This window comes from Pelodiscus sinensis, chromosome 4, assembly GCF_052426305.1.
Source record: "Pelodiscus sinensis isolate ZL-2025 chromosome 4, ASM5242630v1, whole genome shotgun sequence".
Lineage (NCBI taxonomy): Eukaryota > Metazoa > Chordata > Testudines > Trionychidae > Pelodiscus > Pelodiscus sinensis.
Genome location: NC_143055.1, coordinates 6479754 through 6500072, shown reverse-complemented (window position 1 = coordinate 6500072; position 20319 = coordinate 6479754). Strand labels below are relative to the sequence as shown.

The window sequence follows — 20319 nt, the reverse complement described above, 5'->3', positions numbered from 1 at the left end:
ACGTCTGGAGAAATGTCTATATAATAATCAGTGACTGATTTAAATTGCTGTTTAGGGATATGTAAGGATCACTCAGGAGTGTACTGCTCTACTGTAGCTCTGTGTCCTGGTATTTTGGGCTCTCCCATTCCTAAATGTAATAATCAGGAGTTTGTTTTATACAAACAGCATTGTCCTAGAGCCAGGCAAGGGTGTTTTAAACAATTTGATATGTCTTTTAGTAAATATTTCTCTTTTTCAGAACAAAAACAATGCAGTCAGGACTCTGGGCTTACTGAATCCCTCACACTCTATTTCATGATAGAAATGTCGCCGTGTTAGTCTGGTGTAGCTGAAACAAAAAACAGGACTGTGTCGCACTTTAAAGACTAACAAGATGGTTTATTAGGTGATGAGCTTTCGTGGGCCAAACCCACTTCCTCAGATCAAAGTGGAAGGAAATTGTCACAACCATATATACCAAAGGATACAATTAAAAAAAATTAACACATATGAAAAGGACAAATCAAATTTCATAACAGAAAGGGAGTGGGGGGGGTGGGGAGGTAAATGTCTGTGAGCTAATGATATTAGAGGTGATAATTGGGGAAACTATCTTGTAATGGGTAAGATAATTAGTGTCTTTGTTTAAACTTAGGTGTAAAGTGCTGAATTTAAGCATGAATGACAGTTCAGAGGATTCTCTTTCAAGTGTCTCAGAAGTGTCTGACCACACTGAAAAGTAATAGGTGTAACGGCATTGCACAAGAGGGTTTTTCTTGCGCAAGAAGGGGCAGTGTAGATGCTCCCTCTTGCACAAGAGCCTCTTCTGAAAATATGGTGGCTCATTAGGTATGGAAATTAGGCTCGGTGATATTCCACGCTTAGCCTCATTTGCATATTACTCGCACAAGAAGCCGTGAGTGTAGACATAGCCTTAGGGGAAAATTAGAGCTAAATAACAGCACAGAACACTGAGAGCTAGGACTGGTGGCTTTAACCAAACTTTATGAGACCACGGGAAACTTGATCACACCCATGAAGAGTGGAAATCCAGCTAACTAAGACCATTCCAGATGACAGATGTTTCTGGACCAGAGAGTTCTGGACTAGATAGGTTCAACCTGTACTAGAACTGGAAGGGACAATGAGAGGTCATCAAGTCCAGTTGCTTGCATTCATGGCAGGACGAAGCATCATCTAGATCATCCCTGACAGATGTCTATCTAACCCGTTCTTAAAAATTTCCAATTGATGGAGATTCTACAACCTCCCAAGGCAATTTATTCCAGTGCTTGACCACCCAGACAATTAGGAAGTTTTTCCTAATGTCCAACCTAAACCTCCCTTGCTCCAATTTAAGCCCATTGCTTCTTGTCCTCTCATCAGCCCTTAAAGAGAATAATTTTTCTCCCTCCTCTTTTTAACATCCTTTTAGGTACTTGAGCAGCAAGGACATACAGTGGCAGAATGTCGATCCCGGAGATGCTTGGTTAAGTCTCTGATCTAGAGACTTGTTTACTGGCAGTGACTCCCATCAGGCAAATGTATGGCACCAAAAAAGACAGAGTGCATCTTGATATCAGCCTGTAGCTCTAGGAATATGAGTATATGACACCCTAGAAAAGCCCTCCCTGCCTCCACCTCTGAAGCATGGAAAGGATGGTTTAATTGTAATAGCTGTTTTAAGTCTCTAACGATTTACTTTACGGATGCCAGGGCATCTTAGCACGGCACTTTTAAACTAAGTTGCAAACTTACATTTGGCTGACAGGCTCTGCCATTTTCTCAGGCATGGAAGGTAAAGGATTTGATAACCATAATCATTATGCCAGGAAAATCTTTCACAGTCTAGGTTTTCTATTTACATATGCCTTTAGATTTATTTTCTGGTGTTTCTAACCAATACCTTTGCTTCTCTTCAGTAACCCACTCCAAAACCCCACTGAAACCATTTGGAACTTGGTTCAGCTCAAACAAGCGTTTTTTCTTTTTCTTTTTAGCTCTAAATATAAATTATTTAACTGAACTAAATATAGTTGTTGATTATTTTATTTTAGATTTTTGATCTGACCAGTTAAACTAAGTTCAAGGCCCTGTGCACTGTTTCCATTAGGAAAAGCTGATGATAGGGTCAGAAATCTTTGATATGATCTTGTTTGTTCACAAAGCATGTACAAAATCCTGTTTTCTTGAACAAAGCAGGAATCAAACAACAGGAAATAGTATCTTTGCTCCCAGCCCTGAGCATTGTTCAGCGAGAACTCAGCCCAAAATCCTAGGATACGTCTACACTGCGGGGGTTTTCTGGGATACCAGTGGTATCCCGGAAAAACTGCTGAGTCCAGGGAATGCATTTGCTCTTCTGCTTTTTTTTGCTGAAGAGCAAATATGCTCTTTCAGGGAGCCCTGTATCCTCATTTTATGAGGAATAAGGGCTCCGCCAAAAGAGGAGGCTTTTCTGCCATTTGGCCCCGTCTAGATGGAAAAGCCTCTTCCAGAAAAGCAATCGGAAAAAGCCTATAGTGTAGACCTAGCCTAGGTTTTTTTCACAGCCACAGTTCTTGTTCAGGCTGTATCTTGCTTTATGCTCCTCCTCTATATCTGTTTCTATAGTCTCTCTGTATATGTCTAGACTACGTTTTTTTAAGAGATATGCAAATTTGGTGCTAATTTGCATATCTTCTTCCGATTGCATTTTCGAAAGTGGGATTTTCGAAAGTGAAAGCAGTGAAAGTAGACCCACTTTCAAAAATGCAATCGGAAGAAAATATGCAAATTAGTACTGAATTTACATATCTCCTTTCGAAAAAAATCCGTAGTCTAGACATGCCCTCTCTTTCTGTCTCTCATATACCCCAAAAAATCACACTCAGCAAAATCTCTTCTGGCCACGAGTACCTTTGTTCTGGGCGGTGACCTATTTATGTTTTTGGTAGAGGCCGCTAATGTTTCAGATTTCTGGTTCCATAAAGAAGCTCATTGTTTTCTTACAGCTATTTTAAGTGAAGGGTGACAGTTACACCCATCAGCTTCAATGAAGTTTTTACCCATCCCACAAAAACATAATTCTTTGCAGTGTTGCACCTTACTTCAACCTCTCCCTTTTACAGTGCTTCCAGAACTTTCACTTTTGGTTTCCTACTTAATAGCCTTCAGCCTTACTGAGCACCTCTTTCCACTTTTAAAACTAGGGATTGCATTTCCCCTTACTGTAACTTCACTGCTATCTAAGGATGCATCTACACTGCAGGGCTTAACTTGAAATAAGCTACGCAAATTGAGCTACATCAGCTGCAGTGTAGACGTATCCTTACTCACAACACTCCTGTTAATAAGTAAGGTAAGGGTACGTCTACACTGCAACACTATTTCTAAATAACTAGCACTGTTCTGAAATAACTTAATCTGCGTGTACACAGCAGGCAGTTATTTCGAAATAGTGTCAAAATACTGACAAGCTGTTGGACTTCTTACTCCGACTCCTGTAACCCTCATTGTACAAGGAATAAAGGAAGCCAGAGCAAGAGTACTTTATTTCAAAAAAGTGCTGTGTAGACACTCCCTATTTTGAAATAAGGTACGCAACTCATGTAGCTCAATTTGTGTAGCTTATTTCAAGTTAAGCCCTGCATTGTAGACCCACCCGAAGACACTAGAAGTCATTCTTCCATTCTACTTTGTGCTGATTAGGCCTCAATTGGAGTATTGTGTCCAGTTCTGGGTACCACATTTCAAGAAAGATGTGGAGAAATTGGAGAAGGTCCAGAGAAGAGCAACAAAAATGATTAAAGGTCTAGAAAACATGAGCCATGAGGGAAGACTGAAAGAACTGGGCTGTTTAGTTTAGAAAAGAGAAGACTGAGAGGAGACATGATGGCAGTTTTGAAGTATCTAAACAGGTGTTATGAAGGAGGAGGGAGAAAAATTGTTATCCTTGGCCTCTGATGATAGGATAAGAAGCAATGGGCTTAAATTGCAAGCAAGGGAGTTTTCAGTTGGACATTAGGAAAAACGTACTACCTGTCAGAGTGGGTAAGCACTAAATTGCCTAGGGAGGTAGTGGAATTTCAATCACTGGAAGTACTGAAGAGCAGGTTGGACAGACATCTATCAGGGATAGTCTATATGGCGCTTGGTCCTGCCTTGAGGGCAGGGGACTGGACTTGATGACCTCTCAAAGTCCATTCCAGTTCTAGTATTCTATGATTCTATGACTCTTCCCATAGTAAACAACAACCTCATTCCTACTAGTCTCAGAGGGTTAGCCATGTTAGCCTGTAACTTCATAAATGAGTAGTCCTGTGACAACTTAGAGACTAACAAATATATATATATATATACACAGGCAGTCCCCGACTTACGCCGATCCGACTTATGTCGGATCTGCACTTACAAACAGGGCTTTTCTCGCCCCGGAGCTCACGGGCGGCGGGTCGCCACCCGTGTCCTCCAGGGCGAGAAAAGCTTCTTCCGGTCTCCCTGGTCTGCTGGGGGGGGGGGGGGGGCAGAAAAGCTGCTGGACCCCCCCCCAGCAGACCAGGGACACCCGAGCAAAGCCGCCGCCTGTCTGCAGGGAGACGGGGAGCAAAGCCTTGGAGCACGCCCAGAGCGGGACAGCCCAGGCGCACTTGGGCTGTCCCGCTGCGGGCGTGCTCCGCGGCTTTGCTCTCCGTCTCCCTGGTCTGCAGGGAGACGGGGAGCAAAGCCTTGGAGCACACCCGCAGCGGGATAGCCTGGGCGCGCTTGGGCTGTCCCACTGCGGGCGTGCTCCGCGGCTTTGCTCCCCATCTCCCTGGTCTGGCCAGCAGACCAGGGAGATGGGGAGCAAAGCCTCGGAGCACGCCAGCAGTGGGACAGCCGCGGCGCGCCTGGACTGTCCCGCTGCCCGCGTGCGCTGCGGCTTTGCTCCGCGTCTCCCAGGTCAGCAGACCAGGGAGACGGAGCAAAGCCGTGGAGGACTTGGGCGGTCCTGCCACCCCCATCTCCCTGGTCTGCTGGGGGGGGGGGTGCAGCTAGTGCCCCCCCAGCAGACCAGGCTTTTCTTGCCTACCCCTGGGTAGAGCAGCTGGGGGCTGCCGGGTTGGTCCCGCAGCGCCGCTCCGGACCAACCCGGCAGCACCCCAGCTGCTCTGCCCCAGGCGTCCTGATTCAGCCGCTGCTGGTCAGTTTCAGCAGCGGCTGAATCAGGATGCCTGGGGCAGAGCAGCTGGGGTGCTGCTGGGTTGCTCCAGTAGCGCTAAGGAGCCGCGCTACTGGAGCAACCCAGCAGCACCCCAGCTGCTCTGCCCCAGGCGTCCCCAAGTCAGCCGGTGCTGAAATTGACCAGCGGCTGACTACAGGAAGCCCAAGGCAGAGTTGCTCTGCCCCAGGCTTCCTGGAATCAGCCGCTGCTCAGTTTCAGCAGCAGCTGACTTGGGGACGACTGGGTTTCTTAAGTTGAATCTGTATGTAAGTCAGAACTGGCGTCCAGATTCAGCCGCGGTTGAAACTGATCAGTTTCAGCAGCGGCTGAATCTGGACGCCAGTTCCGACTTACATACAGATTCAACTTAAGAATAACCCTACAGTCCCTATCTTGTACGTAACCCGGGGACTGCCTGTATACACACACACACATATACAGGGCTTGACAAGCAGCGGAGAGCCCTGCTCGCTATCCGCGTGGTTTGGCACACCGCGCACGTGCTGATCGCGCTGCAGGGCCATGCTGAGCTAAAATCTACTCACCACGGGTGCGTAGATTGCCCTAATTGTTGAGCCCTGTGTGTGTGTGTGTGTATATATATATATATATATATATATATATATATATATATATATATATATATATATATATACAGGGCTCGACAAATAGTGTAATCTACTTGCTCGTGATGAGTAGATTACAACCCTGAAGAGCTGGCGCAGAGCAATGTGCGCATGTGCAGAGAGCAGAACCGTGCGGCTGGTGAGCAGGGTTCGCTGACACTTGGCGAGCCCTATATATATATATATATATATATATGTATGTATGTATGATATGAACTTGCATGGGCAAAACCCACTTCTTCAGATGAGATGATCTTGAGTGGAGAAAAAAAAAATTTCATTCTAAGAAGTGGGTTTTGCCCACAAAAGCTCATGATACCATATATATATATTCGTTAGTCTGTAAAGGTATGTCTACACTGCCGCCCTAGTTCGAACTAGGTTGGCTAATGTAGTCATTCGAACATGCAAATAAAGCTTCATTTGCAAGTTCAAATGACTATATTAGCCACTCTAGTTCGAACTAGGGTGGCTAGTGTAGACATACCCTACGATGCCACAGGACTACTCATCATTCTTATTAGTCTGTTCAGAAAAGTATTTGTTGCCTCACTCCAATACCTCAGGTCATTCAAGGGTATGATGATAATGCTGAGAAGTATTGCTCACTTTGCTTTCTCACAATTTTGCTCTTCTGGACCAGTGTCTACACCAGTGTTTGGCAAATGGTGGTCTGCATGCGGTCCACTGCTCCTCCACCTGCAGCTTCCCCATCTCCTCCCCTCCACCATGTGCCTCTCGCGCACATGAAAAGTAACTTGAAAAGTAATAGGTGTAACAGCATTGCGCAAGAGGGTTTTTCTTGGGCAAGAAGGGGCAGTGTAGACGCTCCTCCTTGCTCAAGAGCCTCTTCGGGAAAAAATGGTGGCTTATTAGGTATGCAAATGAGGCTTGGCGATATTCCTTCCTTAGCCTCATTTGCATATTACTTGTGCAAGAAGCAGCGAGTGTAGACATGATGTCACAGAACTCCGCATTGTTTTTGCAGATGCAGACTAACACGCCTACCTCTCTGTGACTATTGATCATTGTGATATTGTAAACTTTTTGTCTATACTTTAGTAAATCAGGTATGAAATGTGAGTGTTTCTGTTTAAACTAACATTCTTCTATGTCCTTTAGTCCTTAGTGGGAGCACTGTGACTATCAATGCAAATACTGACATTTTTCTGTTTTCTTGTCTTTCTTTTTCCACCTGTTAACTCTTCATTCACCTGTTGTTTTTTCTCTGAATCCTAGATTGTGAGCTCTGTGGCGCTTGGCATGTCTGTCATTTTGTACAGTGCTTATTACGATGAGGTCTTTAGACAGTACATTGTGAAACTGAAGAAGGGTCAGAGGACAGCCACTGGACTGGTTAAAGGAATAGAAAGCATGCCTTAAGTGATAGGTATGACAATCTATTTAGCTTAAGTAACAGAAGGTTAAGGGTTGATTAAAGTGTATATATGTTTGCACAGAAAAAATATTTTAAAATGGGTATTTCCGTCTAGGAAAGATGTGTAACATGATCCAGTGGCTAGAAGGTAAAGCAAACAAACTAGAATGGGATCCAAAGTTTTACCAGTGAAAGTAACTAACCACTGAAGCAATTTACTAAGGGTCATAATGAATTTTCCATCAATGGTAATTTTTAAATGAAATTAGTTAGTTTTTCCTAGCAGATCTACACTAGGAATTAGTTTGGGGAAGTTCTATGGTCTGTGTTATACAGGTCATGATAAGAGTGTATGATCACAGTGGTCAGCTTAGGCCTTGGCCTCTATGAATATTGCAACAGAATTTAATAATATTTTTCTGCTGTTGCAGGCTTCATCTCGTATCATCACTGAGTCAGGACTTTCTTTTGTGGACACCCATTTCTCCCAGCTTGCACTAGACTGTTTTTGAAAAGCAGACGCGTCAGCAGTGGGAACCAGTGCCAGCGGGGACTGAAGTAGTCCCATCTCACGCCCAGTCTCCCGCTGTGCCTCTGCCTTCCTTGCCCCCGGCCCCATGGATACGGTACTGGGAGGATCCGGCTTTAAAAGCTGGCTCCCCGCAGCACTGGCTCCTGCTCTCTTGCTGCCTCTGATAGAGTTAGCAAGGGGCGGGAGAAGCAACTAGTTGAGTAGTGACACCAATACCCAATAAGCCTACACTACTCACTTACATCTCTAGTGTGTACTAGGGATGTTAGATATAGTGTAATTAAATAGTTATGTAAGTGCATGGGATCTTATCAGTTACACGACTATTCGACTGTCCCCGGGGGTGGGGCCAAAAGCCAATGCACTCTGGCCTCACTTCCCAGGCGCCCCGTTGCTGCTGTATTAGAGGCAACATCCTGGGGTGGCAGGTGGGAGCTGGTCCACGAGAGGAGCCAGTTTAAAAACCAGCTATGTTTGCCAGGTGTCTGGGTTTTGCCCAGACTGTTCAGTATTTGGCTCCCCTGGCTAGTAAAACCCTCCAGAAATTACCTGAAATGTCTGGTATTTCTTGAAACCAAAAACAGGACTGTGTAGCACTTTAAAGACTAACAAGATGGTTTAATAGGTGATGAGCTTTCGTGGGCCAGACCCACTTCCTCAGATCAAATAGTGGAAGAAAATTGTCACAACCATATATACCAAAGGATACAATTAAAAAAAAGCAAACACACATGAAAAGGACAAATCAAATTTCAGAACAGAAGGGGGATGGAAGGGAGGGGACGGGGGGGGGGGGGATGTAAATGTCTGTGAGCTAATGATATTAGAGGTGATAATTGGGGAAGCTATCATTGTAATGGGTAAGATAATTAGTGTCTTTGTTTAAACTTAGGCGTAAAGTGTCGAATTTAAGCATGAATGACAGTTCAGAGGATTCTCTTTGAAGTGACGTCTTAAAAGGTCTTTGAAGCAGGATGCAGGTAATCAAGTCGTTGAGACAACGTCCTTTCTGGCTGAAATGGCAAGAAACTCTTTTTTCTTTGGGATCCTGTCTGATATCTGTTTTGTGGGCATTGATCCTTTGGCGACGTGTCTGAGACGTTTGTCCAACGTACATAGCGGAGGGACCCTTTCGGCACACGATGGCATAAATTAGATGGGATTTCTTGTTTCCCTCAGGATGGAAGCCTGGGGGGGGGGGACAGTTTCCCCTGCTGCATCTGGTGGGGGGGGGGGGGAGGGGGCGTGAGGTCATTTAAAGGCACAGTGACCTTTTTTTTTTTTTCTCAACTACTTTGGTCCCCACCTTTTTTTCTTCTTCCCTCAATCATGTTTGGGAATTTTGGTGAAAGCATCTGGCAAGCCTATGGGGGGGGGAGGGGGGGCGAGCTCCCCTGGGACAGAGGCTGCTCCAGCCCCCATGCTGCTGCCTCTGTGGGACAGGAGGCAGCAGGCGGGTCGGTGGAGCCCGAGCCACGGCCACGCCCCCCCCCCCCGGGTGCTGAACACCGGAGGGAGGGGGGAGGGGAAGGAAAACGGCGCCCCCCCCGCCCGTATCTCGTGCGCGGGGGGGCGGGACGCGACCGGTCCCCGCGAGGCCGTCGCGCGGGCGGTGACGTCATCTCCCCGCGGCCCCGGCCCTGCCGCTGGGGGAGCGCAAGCGGCGGCGGCGGCGACGTCCCCTTCCTTCTCGGCCACCGTCGCGGGCCGCGCGCAGGTTTCCCTCGCCGGCCACCGTCCGGCCCGGGGAGGAGGAGGCGCCGCGCGAGCAGGAGCCCGACGCCAGAGCCGAGTCCGGCGGCCGATGGAGCGGAGCCGGAGCCGCGGCCGGGGCGGGCCGGCGCTGCTGCTGGCGCTGCTGCTGCTGCTGGCGGCGGGGCCCGGCGCGGCGGGCGAGGCGAAGGAGTGCGACAAGCCGTGCGCCAATGGCGGGCGCTGCCAGCCGGGCAGCGGGCAGTGCGAGTGCCAGGCCGGCTGGGTGGGCGACCAGTGCCAGCACTGCGGGGGCCGCTTCAGGTGAGGGGGCGCCCGCGAGGCCGCCTCACGCCGGGGGGGGAGGGGCCCGGCCCCCGTGGGGCGCGTGAGGAGAGGGGCGGGGCGGCTCCTGTGCCCCTCTGGCGGGGAGGCGAAGTGGGGTGCAAAGCCCCTGGGTGCGCACGCGTATTCGGGATGGCGTGCCGGGGGGGGGGGCAGGTGGCGAGGGGCAGCCCCCCCGAGAGAGCTCGCCATGCCGTCCGCCGGCTTGGTCAGACTTTAAAGGGCTCCCAGACTTTTTTTTTTTCGGGGGGGGGGAGGTCTTAAGTTGTTTTTCCAGAACCTTGCTCACAGTCCTAGCGCATCCGTGCGGGTGTCACTGCAGAACAAGCATCCCCTGGATCCATCGCTCGCTAGTTCCTTCAGATGATCTGCCTGGATATTAAGTGTATATCCATTCTTGGCAATGCTGTTGTGCCACTGAAGCTGTTGGCAACCTGCTGGATTTCTGGCCCTGTAGTGACATTCCTTGATCTACACATTTTATAATTCATCGGGTCTTCAGGTCTAATATGTCTATCCCAAGAGAGCCACTTTGAAACTGAACTTACAGAGGCAGTTGCTGGTTTTTGATGACCAATACCTTTGTTACTGATCTTATCCTTTCAAAACGTGAATTGAATGCAACTAAGGTGTTTGTGCAAGCAGATGAACAATTGGTGGTATGATTCTGAAGCTTTTGGCAACCGCTGGATTTCTGACCATGTAGTGGCGTTCCTTGATGCACATGTTTTATAATTCATGGGTCTTCAGTTCTGATATGTCTATCCCAAGAGAGCCACTAAAACTTTGTCTATCCCAAGAGTAGTGGCATTCCTTGACGCATACATGTTATAATTCATTGGTCTTCAGTTCTAATATGTCTATCCCAAGCGAGTCAATATTCAGGAATGTGGGTCCAGCTTCACCCATATAGGGGCTTATGGTTTTAGAGATGCCCTTTCCAAAGGATGGATGATGGACTGGGTCCTGTGCTTTGGGGACCCCAGTGCTTCAGGGGCAAGTGGGGTCATGGGTGGCTTGAGGAACTAGCAGGGGGCTGGAATTAGCAGCAGCAAGATACCTGACCCCATCCCATCCCAGTCTGTCCCTCTCCTACCCATCCCTCAAGAGCCTGCCCTACCCTGCTTTTTTCCTACCTCTTCTCTACACCCACCCTACCTCTTTATGTCACCATTCCACCCCTTCTCTCAAGCCCCCACCTTTTTCTGGTTTCTGCCCTTCCTGGAATGACAAGAGGAGCTGGTGGGGCGGAGCAGAGCACGCTGGGGCTGAGTCACTTGTTGTAGCCAGTACCAGGTCCCCCCACTAAACCTGAGGTCATCCTGGACTCCACATACCTTTGAAGCACAGGGCCCCCCCAGATGACAGTGTCCAGGGGGTTGCCTCAATGTGTTCAATGGATGATATGGCTGTGCTTGAACCTGTTCTGGGTACTATGAAAAATTATATAAATCTGGTGCCCATGCCTTTAGGTGAGGCTAATTTTTTGTCTGTTTGGAAGTCAATTATTTGAGGCAGCTATGTTGGACTGAATGCAACTGGATATGTATGGGAAGGAATTCCAGGTATCGTAGATGAATTGTGTTGAGTGTTCTATAGACGGCCCACCTGGCTGGGTCTTCATTATGCTTGATGTGCTGGTTGTCAAGTATTTTTGGGGAACATAATTCTGCCCCATGCCAGCTCTTGAAATCAGTAGTTTGGTACTTAAAGTTGCATTGGGTCAGCATGAACTTTATATTGTTTGCACCCTCTGGCTGATGGTTCAGTTTCATCCTGAAATCATTTGACGTTAGGCCAGTTTTTTGTGTAACTAGTTTTAGGGTATCACTCGGTTGTTTCATTTTAACGAGACCATTGGATGCAGAGTCTCCTGCGTATTTGAATTTAATGATTAACACAGATGAGTAATTTTGTTCTTATCTTGATGCTCACAATTAATGTGTATCTAGCCATGAATCCATTATGCTTGTGTAGCCTAGGATGACACCCTTGTAAAAATTGTGCTTCATGAACCTACTAAACTTCTTATAGACATTAATGTTTTTCATACAAATGTTCTCAATGTGTGGACTTCCAAAATACTGGTTTCTTGGATCTGGACTTCAACACTACGGCGATCTGAAGAAGTGGGTTGTGCCCACGAAAGTTCATGATACCATCTACATGTTTTGTTAGTCTTTAAAGTGCTACTAGATTATTTGTTTTTTAAGTTTTTTCAGAACATTGATCACAATCACAGCAAATCCATAAGAATGTAACTGCAGATCAAGCATCCCCTGGATCGATCTCTCGCTAGTTCCTTCAGATGATCTGCCTTGATATTAAGTGTATATCCATTATTGGCAATGCTGTTGTGCCACTGAAGCTTTTGACAACTGCTGGATTTCTGGCCATGTAGTGACATTCCTTGATATACACATTTTATAATTCATTGGTCTTTAGTTCTAATATGTCTATCCCAAGAGAGCCACTGAAACTGAACTTACAGAGGCAGTTGCTGGTTTTGATCACCAATACCTTCATTACTGATCTTATCCTTTCAAAATGTGAATTGAATGCAAGTAAGGTATTTGTGCAAGCAGATGAACAATTGGTTGTATGATTCTAGTCATGTGCTAACATACAAAAGTCAAATGCTTTGAGTATGCAATTGTATGCTGTTGCAAAAATTGTATTCTGCACGTGTAGAGGACACTCATTTGCCACTGAAATAACAGCAGCTTCAGAGGTGAGGGGGAAAAACTATTCAGTAGTGCTTAGCCACACTAAACCACACTTTAAGAAATAAAAAGGTTTAACAGGTATATTAAATTAAAATTATAACTGCTAATTGATTATTATAGAGTGTGTAATATAATTATGGTGCAACAGTAAAATAGAATTTTCTGATTGGAAAATAGGGGTAAATCACTAGCTGAATGAGCCATTAGCTAGCAAAGTGCTATCACAAACTTACTCTTAAAAATAAAATGGAACTTTCAAAAAAACACAAGCAAAATATATTCAGTCATCACAGTGTTTAGTGATAAAGTAATTTCAGGAGTTAAGGATTAAATAAAAGAAAACAAAACCCCTCAGGAAACTGTTAAAGGCATATTGGCAACTTGAAATTTAGTCAATAAAAAAAAGAGTGTTAAAAGTCATTTCAGGTACTGCAGCTACCTTGATCTTACGCCATTTTGTTTGGTTTTGTAATCGTATTGTCATATTGAAAAAGGGAAAAAAAGGAAATTTTGCTTGTTTTGCAAAAGACCCACACAAGCAGCAGACAGTGACAATATGGCAACCATTAGGTATACATTCTATTGAAAATTAAACACTTCCCCCCCAATTTCTTTGTTATAGTCATTTTAGGCAGGGGTGGGCAAGAGGTGGCCAGTGAGTCAGATATGGCCTGCCAAGCCATCAGATCTGGCCCGTGGTCACCTTGCCAGGCCCCTTAGGCAGAGAGCAGCTCATGCTTTAAACAGCTGGCTGCCCTCTGATCTGCATGGCTGGGGAAGTAGTAGGGAGGCTTTGTATGCTGCCCCTGCCCCCTTGCAAAATCTCTTAGCTCCCATGGGCCAGTAGGAGCTGAGAAATTTTGCTGGAGGCGGGGACAGTGTTTGAAGCCTCCTTCTCTCCCCACTTCCTCTCTGCCCAGAGCAGAACCATGTGGAGCAGCCAGCCAACTGAGACTTCAGCAGAGAGAATGTCTGAGGTTTCTGAAGGGCTGCTGCTGGCTGGGAGCTGCCTAGGTAAGCGCCTCCCAGCCAGAGCCTGCTTCTGGCACCCCAGCCCTTTCTCTCCCCTCTAAGTACCTGCCCCTGGCCACCACCCAAACTCTGTACCCCTTTCTTCCCTCTTCTCCCGGGTCACAACTCCTTCTCAGAACCTGAATCCTCTCCTACAGCCCCTCTCCCAGGCCAGAATCCTGTCCTTCCCCCATATCTTCTCCTGGATCCTGCACCCCAAGCCCCTGCCCCAGATCACAATTCCTTCTTTGACCCAAACTCCCTCCCAGACCCCACACTCTCTCCTGCACCCCAGTTCCCTACCCTAACCTCTCTTCTGCTCCCAACCTCCATCCCAGACTTTGTACCCGCTCCACAGAAGTGCAGCTTTTGACTACTTGCCAAAATCTTGGAGTGGCCCCCCCATTAAAAATTATTTCCACCCCATCTTAGGCTGTTCTATTTACTATAGAATGTGTCATCTTCCAGCAGAATCGTGATTTTAAAAAAATGACTTGTGTCCCGTTAAGGCAGAAATCTTAGCTGTTACTTTAACCATTAGTTCATATTGTTTCATCCTCACCATTGTTCTCTGAATCAACAAGGGCAGTATTGGAATTATTATTTATTCAAGGTATTACCATGAACTATTTTAATTATTCATTCCTTTATTAAATTTGAAGGCTGAATTGTATTTATACTGTTGTTTTAAATATGCCTAAATAATACACAATTTACTAGATGCAAACTAATAAAACATTAATAAGAAGATGATGAAGACAATTAAAAATGAGCTAACGCCAGAGATGCTCCAACTTGGTCAGACAAGTGTTAGCAATGAACGCTTTGAGTGTGTTTTATTACATTTAACAAGCACATGATGACATCACCAATTATCAGACATGGGTCACATTTCAACAGGCCAGACTGACAAATGAAAGTATAGAGGTACTTTCCCCCCTGGTTGGTTCTAGGCTACTGTAAGCTTCCTCATTTACCTATCTGCCTTGCACAAAATTACCAGCACAAATATGTGGCTGGTTTTTCATAATTTGTCAAATTGTTTTCCTTCTCAGTTTAAACTTTCCACTTAATGGCAAATAAGCTATGTTGAGAAGGTTATGTGGAAGACATAAATGTAACACTGTCTCACTACAAGAGGAACTCAGCCTGGGTCTTTTTGCTTTTTTCATGGCAGATTTCAGAAGTATAGTAGTGTAGTTGTCTGAGTTGTAAGACACTCTCAGACTCAACTGAAGACCACCTAGGAGAGCAGCATCCTTCTTCCTAAGCTTCCCAGAGAATTAAGAGCTTTGGTATGAACTGGTGAATTTCAACTGCTTGTAAAAGTCCCCTTGTCTCCACTGGTGAAGACCAAAGTCAGTTCTGTTTGTTTTGCTCTCCTCTACTAATTTGTGTCCAAGTGCATCAGCCTTCTCAGTCAGCTTAGGTGGATTTGCTTGCCATCCTGTATTTTTCCATTATTCACATGTCCCCTATTGCCACTTCTATTATCAACCTAAATGAGCTCATCTTTTCTTGTGAGGACTGTATTTAAATGGGATTCTTAAAGGTTCTAGGCAATTTACCATCAACCTAAATGGCTTCCTCTGAGATACCACTCAGTGACACTGAAGTGAATGCTACCTTCACAAGAGCAGTTTTTAATGTAGGCTTTGAGAAGGTGATCAAGACCAGTGATGCTGTTCACTTGCATCAAATTGAAGCTAAATGTTACCACTTTCCAGGTTTATTTCCCTAAGCTCTACAAATTTAAATTATGAGCAATAAAGGTAAAACTGATCTTCACATAGTGTATATATTTGTCTGTGAAAAACGGCTCTGAAAATGCACTGTATATTGAGGGTAATGACATTCTCTGGCCAAGAAGTGAAGTGGAGGGGGGGAGGGGGAGGGAGAGGGAGAGGGGGAGGGGGAGAGAGAGGGGGAGGGGGAGGGGGAGAGGGAGAGAGAGAGTGTGTGTGTGTGTGTGTGTGTGTGTGTGTGTGTGTGTGTGTGTGTGAAATCTCTCCCTCTCATAATAGCAGGCTACTATGGAGAGATCCTTCACATGTACCTTTTTTAACCACCTGTATATCTGTGTTTTCTATACCTAGAACTTCTTTCTCAATCCCATCTGCCATTTTGCCTGCCTCTCTTCTGTCAATCCATTCTCAAAAATGACTTCTTCAAGATGTCTTGAACTTAAACCTTTAGTATATCAAATATAAGTTAAGGGTTAGGGGGCTTGTGGGACTTGACAAAGGAGGGGTCTGGAGATGGAAGAACAAACCATCACAACCTTTGAAATAAGCCTGAGGGGGAAGGACTAGAGTAATTTTAATAATTATTAAGCCTACCATATAATTATACATTAATTATTTCTTTGCACTATCTTGAAAGCTGCACAACAAATATGGAATACTATAGTAACTGTGGAAATGTGCTGCTGCACATAGGAATTCTGGATTAAATTACTCTATTTCAGTGATGCTTTGTATCCATCTTCTGCTTATTTCTTCTTGAATCTTTCCATGGTGCCTTATTTGCATGAAATTACCTTACAATCTATTTAAGAATGCCACTGCAATCACTCCTGCATCCATCATCATTTTTAGTGCCTCAGTGCACACAGGTTGAGTTTGTAACAGTCTCCAACTCATCCCACCCAATTAAAAAAAGTTCTCAAAATTTACAATTCCCAAGTGTGAATTTCTTATTATGACCTTTCTTCTGTCAGTTATATTGTAAGATTTTTGTGCTAGAGGTTACTTGAAGCTTTGTGCTGTATACCATGTCAACCTTATTGTTTGTGCCAAATGTTAAATGCAATTGTACTACTCAATATAATTCAGTACATTACACTTAGAAATATGTTTTCATCTCAATTTAATCAAATCCGTTTTCAATTTATTTGTACTTAGAAATATTTCCAATTTTCAAAACGTGCAATTTTAAATTCCATATAGAAATTCTCACTGAAGAAGTAGCTTAGCAATATTGAGTTCATTTCTGCTCTCAAAATGACTTTGTAAAAATGGCATCATGAGGTTTTATATTAATTGTCTGACCAATTTCCATAACAACTGTGTTAAATTTGCAAGTAAAAAGATGTCAGTTAAAAACATAAAAGCCTCACATAGATAGGGCTTTGAAAGTCAAATTAGATTCTTTCCATCTTGTGTGCATCTTATGAAAATGATTCCATTGGCCAAATTATGATACGAGTTTGCACAGGTGTCTGAAGACAATGGAACTGTATAAATGTAGTTACTGGCATAATTTGGTTTGCAGAATCTGAAATATTGGTGCTGTTCAATATGGAAAAAGCTTAGGATTTGCATACATTTCAAAGTTTGCTTAAGGTTGGTATGTCATCAGAGGTGTGAAAATTTTTTACCCTGATAGACATAGATGTGCTGACGTAACCCCATGTGTGTTTTAGTTTGTGGTGAACCTTTGAGGTCATTTGGAGATAAGGTTCCTGAAATATAGACACCCTCCGATGTGCTATTTTTAATTGTCAGGGTGCTCTAATTCCACATGCAGAGTTGGATTGGCTTGAAAATGGGTTTTGTTAATGAGGATGTGAGGTAGTTTGAAGACAATATAAGATCATTTTAATTCAGGGGTCCTGAGAGACATCCTGACTCTTCATTGCTTGTTTTTTTAAATGCTTGTTCAGTGTGTGTCACAAGCAAGTCATGCTGAGACTGGGTTTAGGAGTCGAGAACAAGCAATCTTGCTGCATGACAGGCAGACTCTCCCGCCTCCCCCCTGGCAGATGCATTTTCTGAATGTCACAAGTGTTCAAATAGGAGTCATGATTTGTGGTGGTAGGCACTGAGAAAATGACAGGTTTTGTTGGAATGAGTAAGGTTCCTAATGTCTATTGTCAGTTTCACAGATGCACTGTAAGGTTGTGTACATGTGTGGTGTGGGAGGTATGACCCTAACTGTTTGCTTCTTGGCTTTCTAATGTTGGTGTTTTGTTGATCTGAGTGTATTTTCTGGTTTTCAGAGGTTTCTGTTTTTGGTAGCAAATCTTCATATTCTGGGGACACTGCTAACCCATCTTAACTCTACTATAATGAGTTTATTTTGTTACAGTATTGAATATTGGCTGGAGGCTGATACATAATATTTATGACTATACACAGAAAAATTTAACAAATGTGAACTTTTTTGGTAAAATTATTTTATAAACTTAAATTCAAAATATGTAAGCTTTATAGAATTCTGAACTTGAGTTGAATTTATTTTTTTTAAGACAACGTTATGGTTTCAAAAGGAAATGGAATATAAAGGCAAATCACTTCCTTAACTCCAGTTATTCTTTTATAACCTATTTTTGAAGTGGGAGTTTTATTAAATATGGTAGCTTTTTGTCCATTATTAATGCTATGAAAATAAGTTTTTATAGTATTTTGATTTTTAAGCGACCCATTACAAGTTAAATTAGCTAGATCTGTTGAATGGATCTTATTATTTCAGTCTCTTTCTGTGCGCATTCACATATTTCCTCTGTCCCCTCTTCCATGATCTTGTAATAATCAAGCAGTTTCATTCTGCTACGTCATGCATATTTCCATCCGTTATTTTGACCTAAAGCAGTTGACTCATTTGTGGGCTTCTGGAATATGTCCTATAACTGAGGAATTTGTTCGTACAACTTTCAGAGTTAGTGGAGCTTAAGGATCAATATCCTTAGCTGGACCATGTATATTTGAGTCATGCTAAAGCAAGCTTTCCGGAACAGCTTTGTTCAGGCCATTTCATGATAGCAAATTTATTACTGAAGTCCTGAGCTGCTTTGTGGAGTGATTAATTAGTAGACAGATGCTCTATTGGTTTTAAGTTACTAATGCTAAATTAATTTTATTGCTAATTTTATCAGACCTGACTCCAGTGCTCAGTATATGAAACTTCAACCTTTATATTTGATTTTGTGTGCTATTATTGGACATGATGCCAAGAAGCGCTTGTTTAGTCACTGCAAGTCTTAAATAAAATAAAAGTATTTTATACCTTTCAGCACTCTCTGTGCATGTTAACACTGTAAGACCAAATATAATGACAAGTGTCAGCTTGCAACAGTTTTTTGTGAAGACTTGTTATAGGCTACAGAGTCATTTTATTCAGGTATACTGTATATACTCACATCCAAGTGTGATCAGACATGAAACATGACTGTCTAGTGTAAGGAAGGTGCTGTATTTTAATGGTACATCAAAAAAGAATGGTTCCTGATGTTCAGGTTTTTTTGATTAGGGGATCAACATACAGTTTTTACAGTCAATGGCTTGCAAAGGTTTAGAATGTGTAACTGAAGTTGGCTGAACGAGACATGCTTCTGTACTTTTAGCCACATTTATTTACAGCTGCTTTTTGCTTGCCTAATAGTGAGTGCATTTTTGTAAAGTGATAGATTCACGCTATTAAAATATATAATTTAAGAGAGTAATTTAAATTTAAACAGTCTGTGTCTATTCCTGGTCAGTTCAGATTGCAAAGAATCTTTAAAGTCAGTATCCTCTGTTTTGGGGCTAAAAATAGGCTATTGAACATGCCTTGTGTAGTCTATGTTTCTTTAGCCTTTTAAACATTCTTTTATTCAGGTAACAGATACAGTGTTGATATGATAAAATAAGAGGGCATGAAAAATCCTTTCTAACATTACTGTCATATTTTATTGAAAATGTATTGAATTTTTTTGGGGTTCATGTTACAAGTTGAGGTGTAAAGATTGAATAAAAGTTTAGCATGTAAAAAAATAACCTTTCCCACTTCAACTAGGGATGTCCGATTTAGTTACTCAACTATTTGACTAGTTGGTGGAATTTCAATTAGTCGATAAGTGGAAGCAAAATGCAGGACAATGTAGCACTTTAAAGACTAACAAGATGGTTTATTAGATGATGAGCTTTCGTGGGCCAGACCCACTTTCTCAGATCAAATAGTGGAAGAAAATAGTCACAACCATATATACCAAAGGATACAATTAAAAAAATGAACACATATGGGGAGCCGCAGCAGGGTTAGCGCCCAGCCCCAGGAGCCAACTCTGCTGCGACTTTGCCTTTTAAATGTATTACGAGCCTGCCAGGCAGGGGGCAGTGGGTACCGGGCATGAGCCAGGAATCGGCTGTCCCGTCTTGCGCCGGGTCCCCCCGCTGCACTTCTGCTTTTTAAATATAATAAGAAGCTGATTCCCGGCTCGTGCCCGGTACCTGCTACTCTTCTTGCCCCTCGTGGAGATGGTGGTTGGGTGAACCGGCTTTTAATCCTGCTCTATCAGAGGCAGCAAGGGCAGGGGAGGAGCAACCACTCGACTGTCTGATAAGCTTATGCTTATTGGATAGTCTACTTGTTGCTTACATCCCTACCCCCAACCCCACTTTACACAGGATTATATGCCATTGTTTTTATTAATTGAAACCCAGAAAGACTTTTGGACATTAGGAAAAAATTCCTAACTGTCAGGGTGGTCAAATATTGGAATAAATTGCCAAGGGAGGTGGTGGGAATCTCCCTCTCTGGAGATATTTAAGAACAGGTTAGATAGACATCTGTCAGGGTGGTGTAGACGGAGCTTGATCCTGCCTTGAGGGCGGGGGGCTGGACTCGATCTCTCGAGGTCCCTTCCAGTCCTATTATTCTATGATTCTATGATTTTGAGATGACCAAGTAGACCAGTGTTTATCAAATGGTGTTCCGCAGAACCCTGGGATTCCGTGAAGTGAAAGTAAGGGTTCTGCGGGAAAATTCCATTACAATAACATTTTATGATTTTAAAAATAATTAATATTTAAGCACTTATGAATTTTATTGAAAACAATTTTCATTTGTGTTTGCCACCATAAGTG

General features: G+C 43.8%; 1 protein-coding gene across 2 annotated transcripts in view; it reads left to right on the top strand.

Moving 5' to 3' along the window:
• The first annotated feature begins 9376 nt into the window (after positions 1–9376).
• ATRN (attractin) overlaps positions 9377–20319 on the top strand; it is a 225780-nt gene continuing 214837 nt past the window's right edge. The window contains exon 1 of one of the 2 annotated variants that reach the window (XM_075931018.2): positions 9377–9716. In XM_075931018.2, the coding sequence (XP_075787133.2) occupies positions 9505–9716 (212 nt within the window). In that variant the 5' untranslated portion in view covers positions 9377–9504. The remainder of the gene's footprint in view (positions 9717–20319) is intronic. The other variant, XM_075931019.2, reaches the window with a different exon arrangement.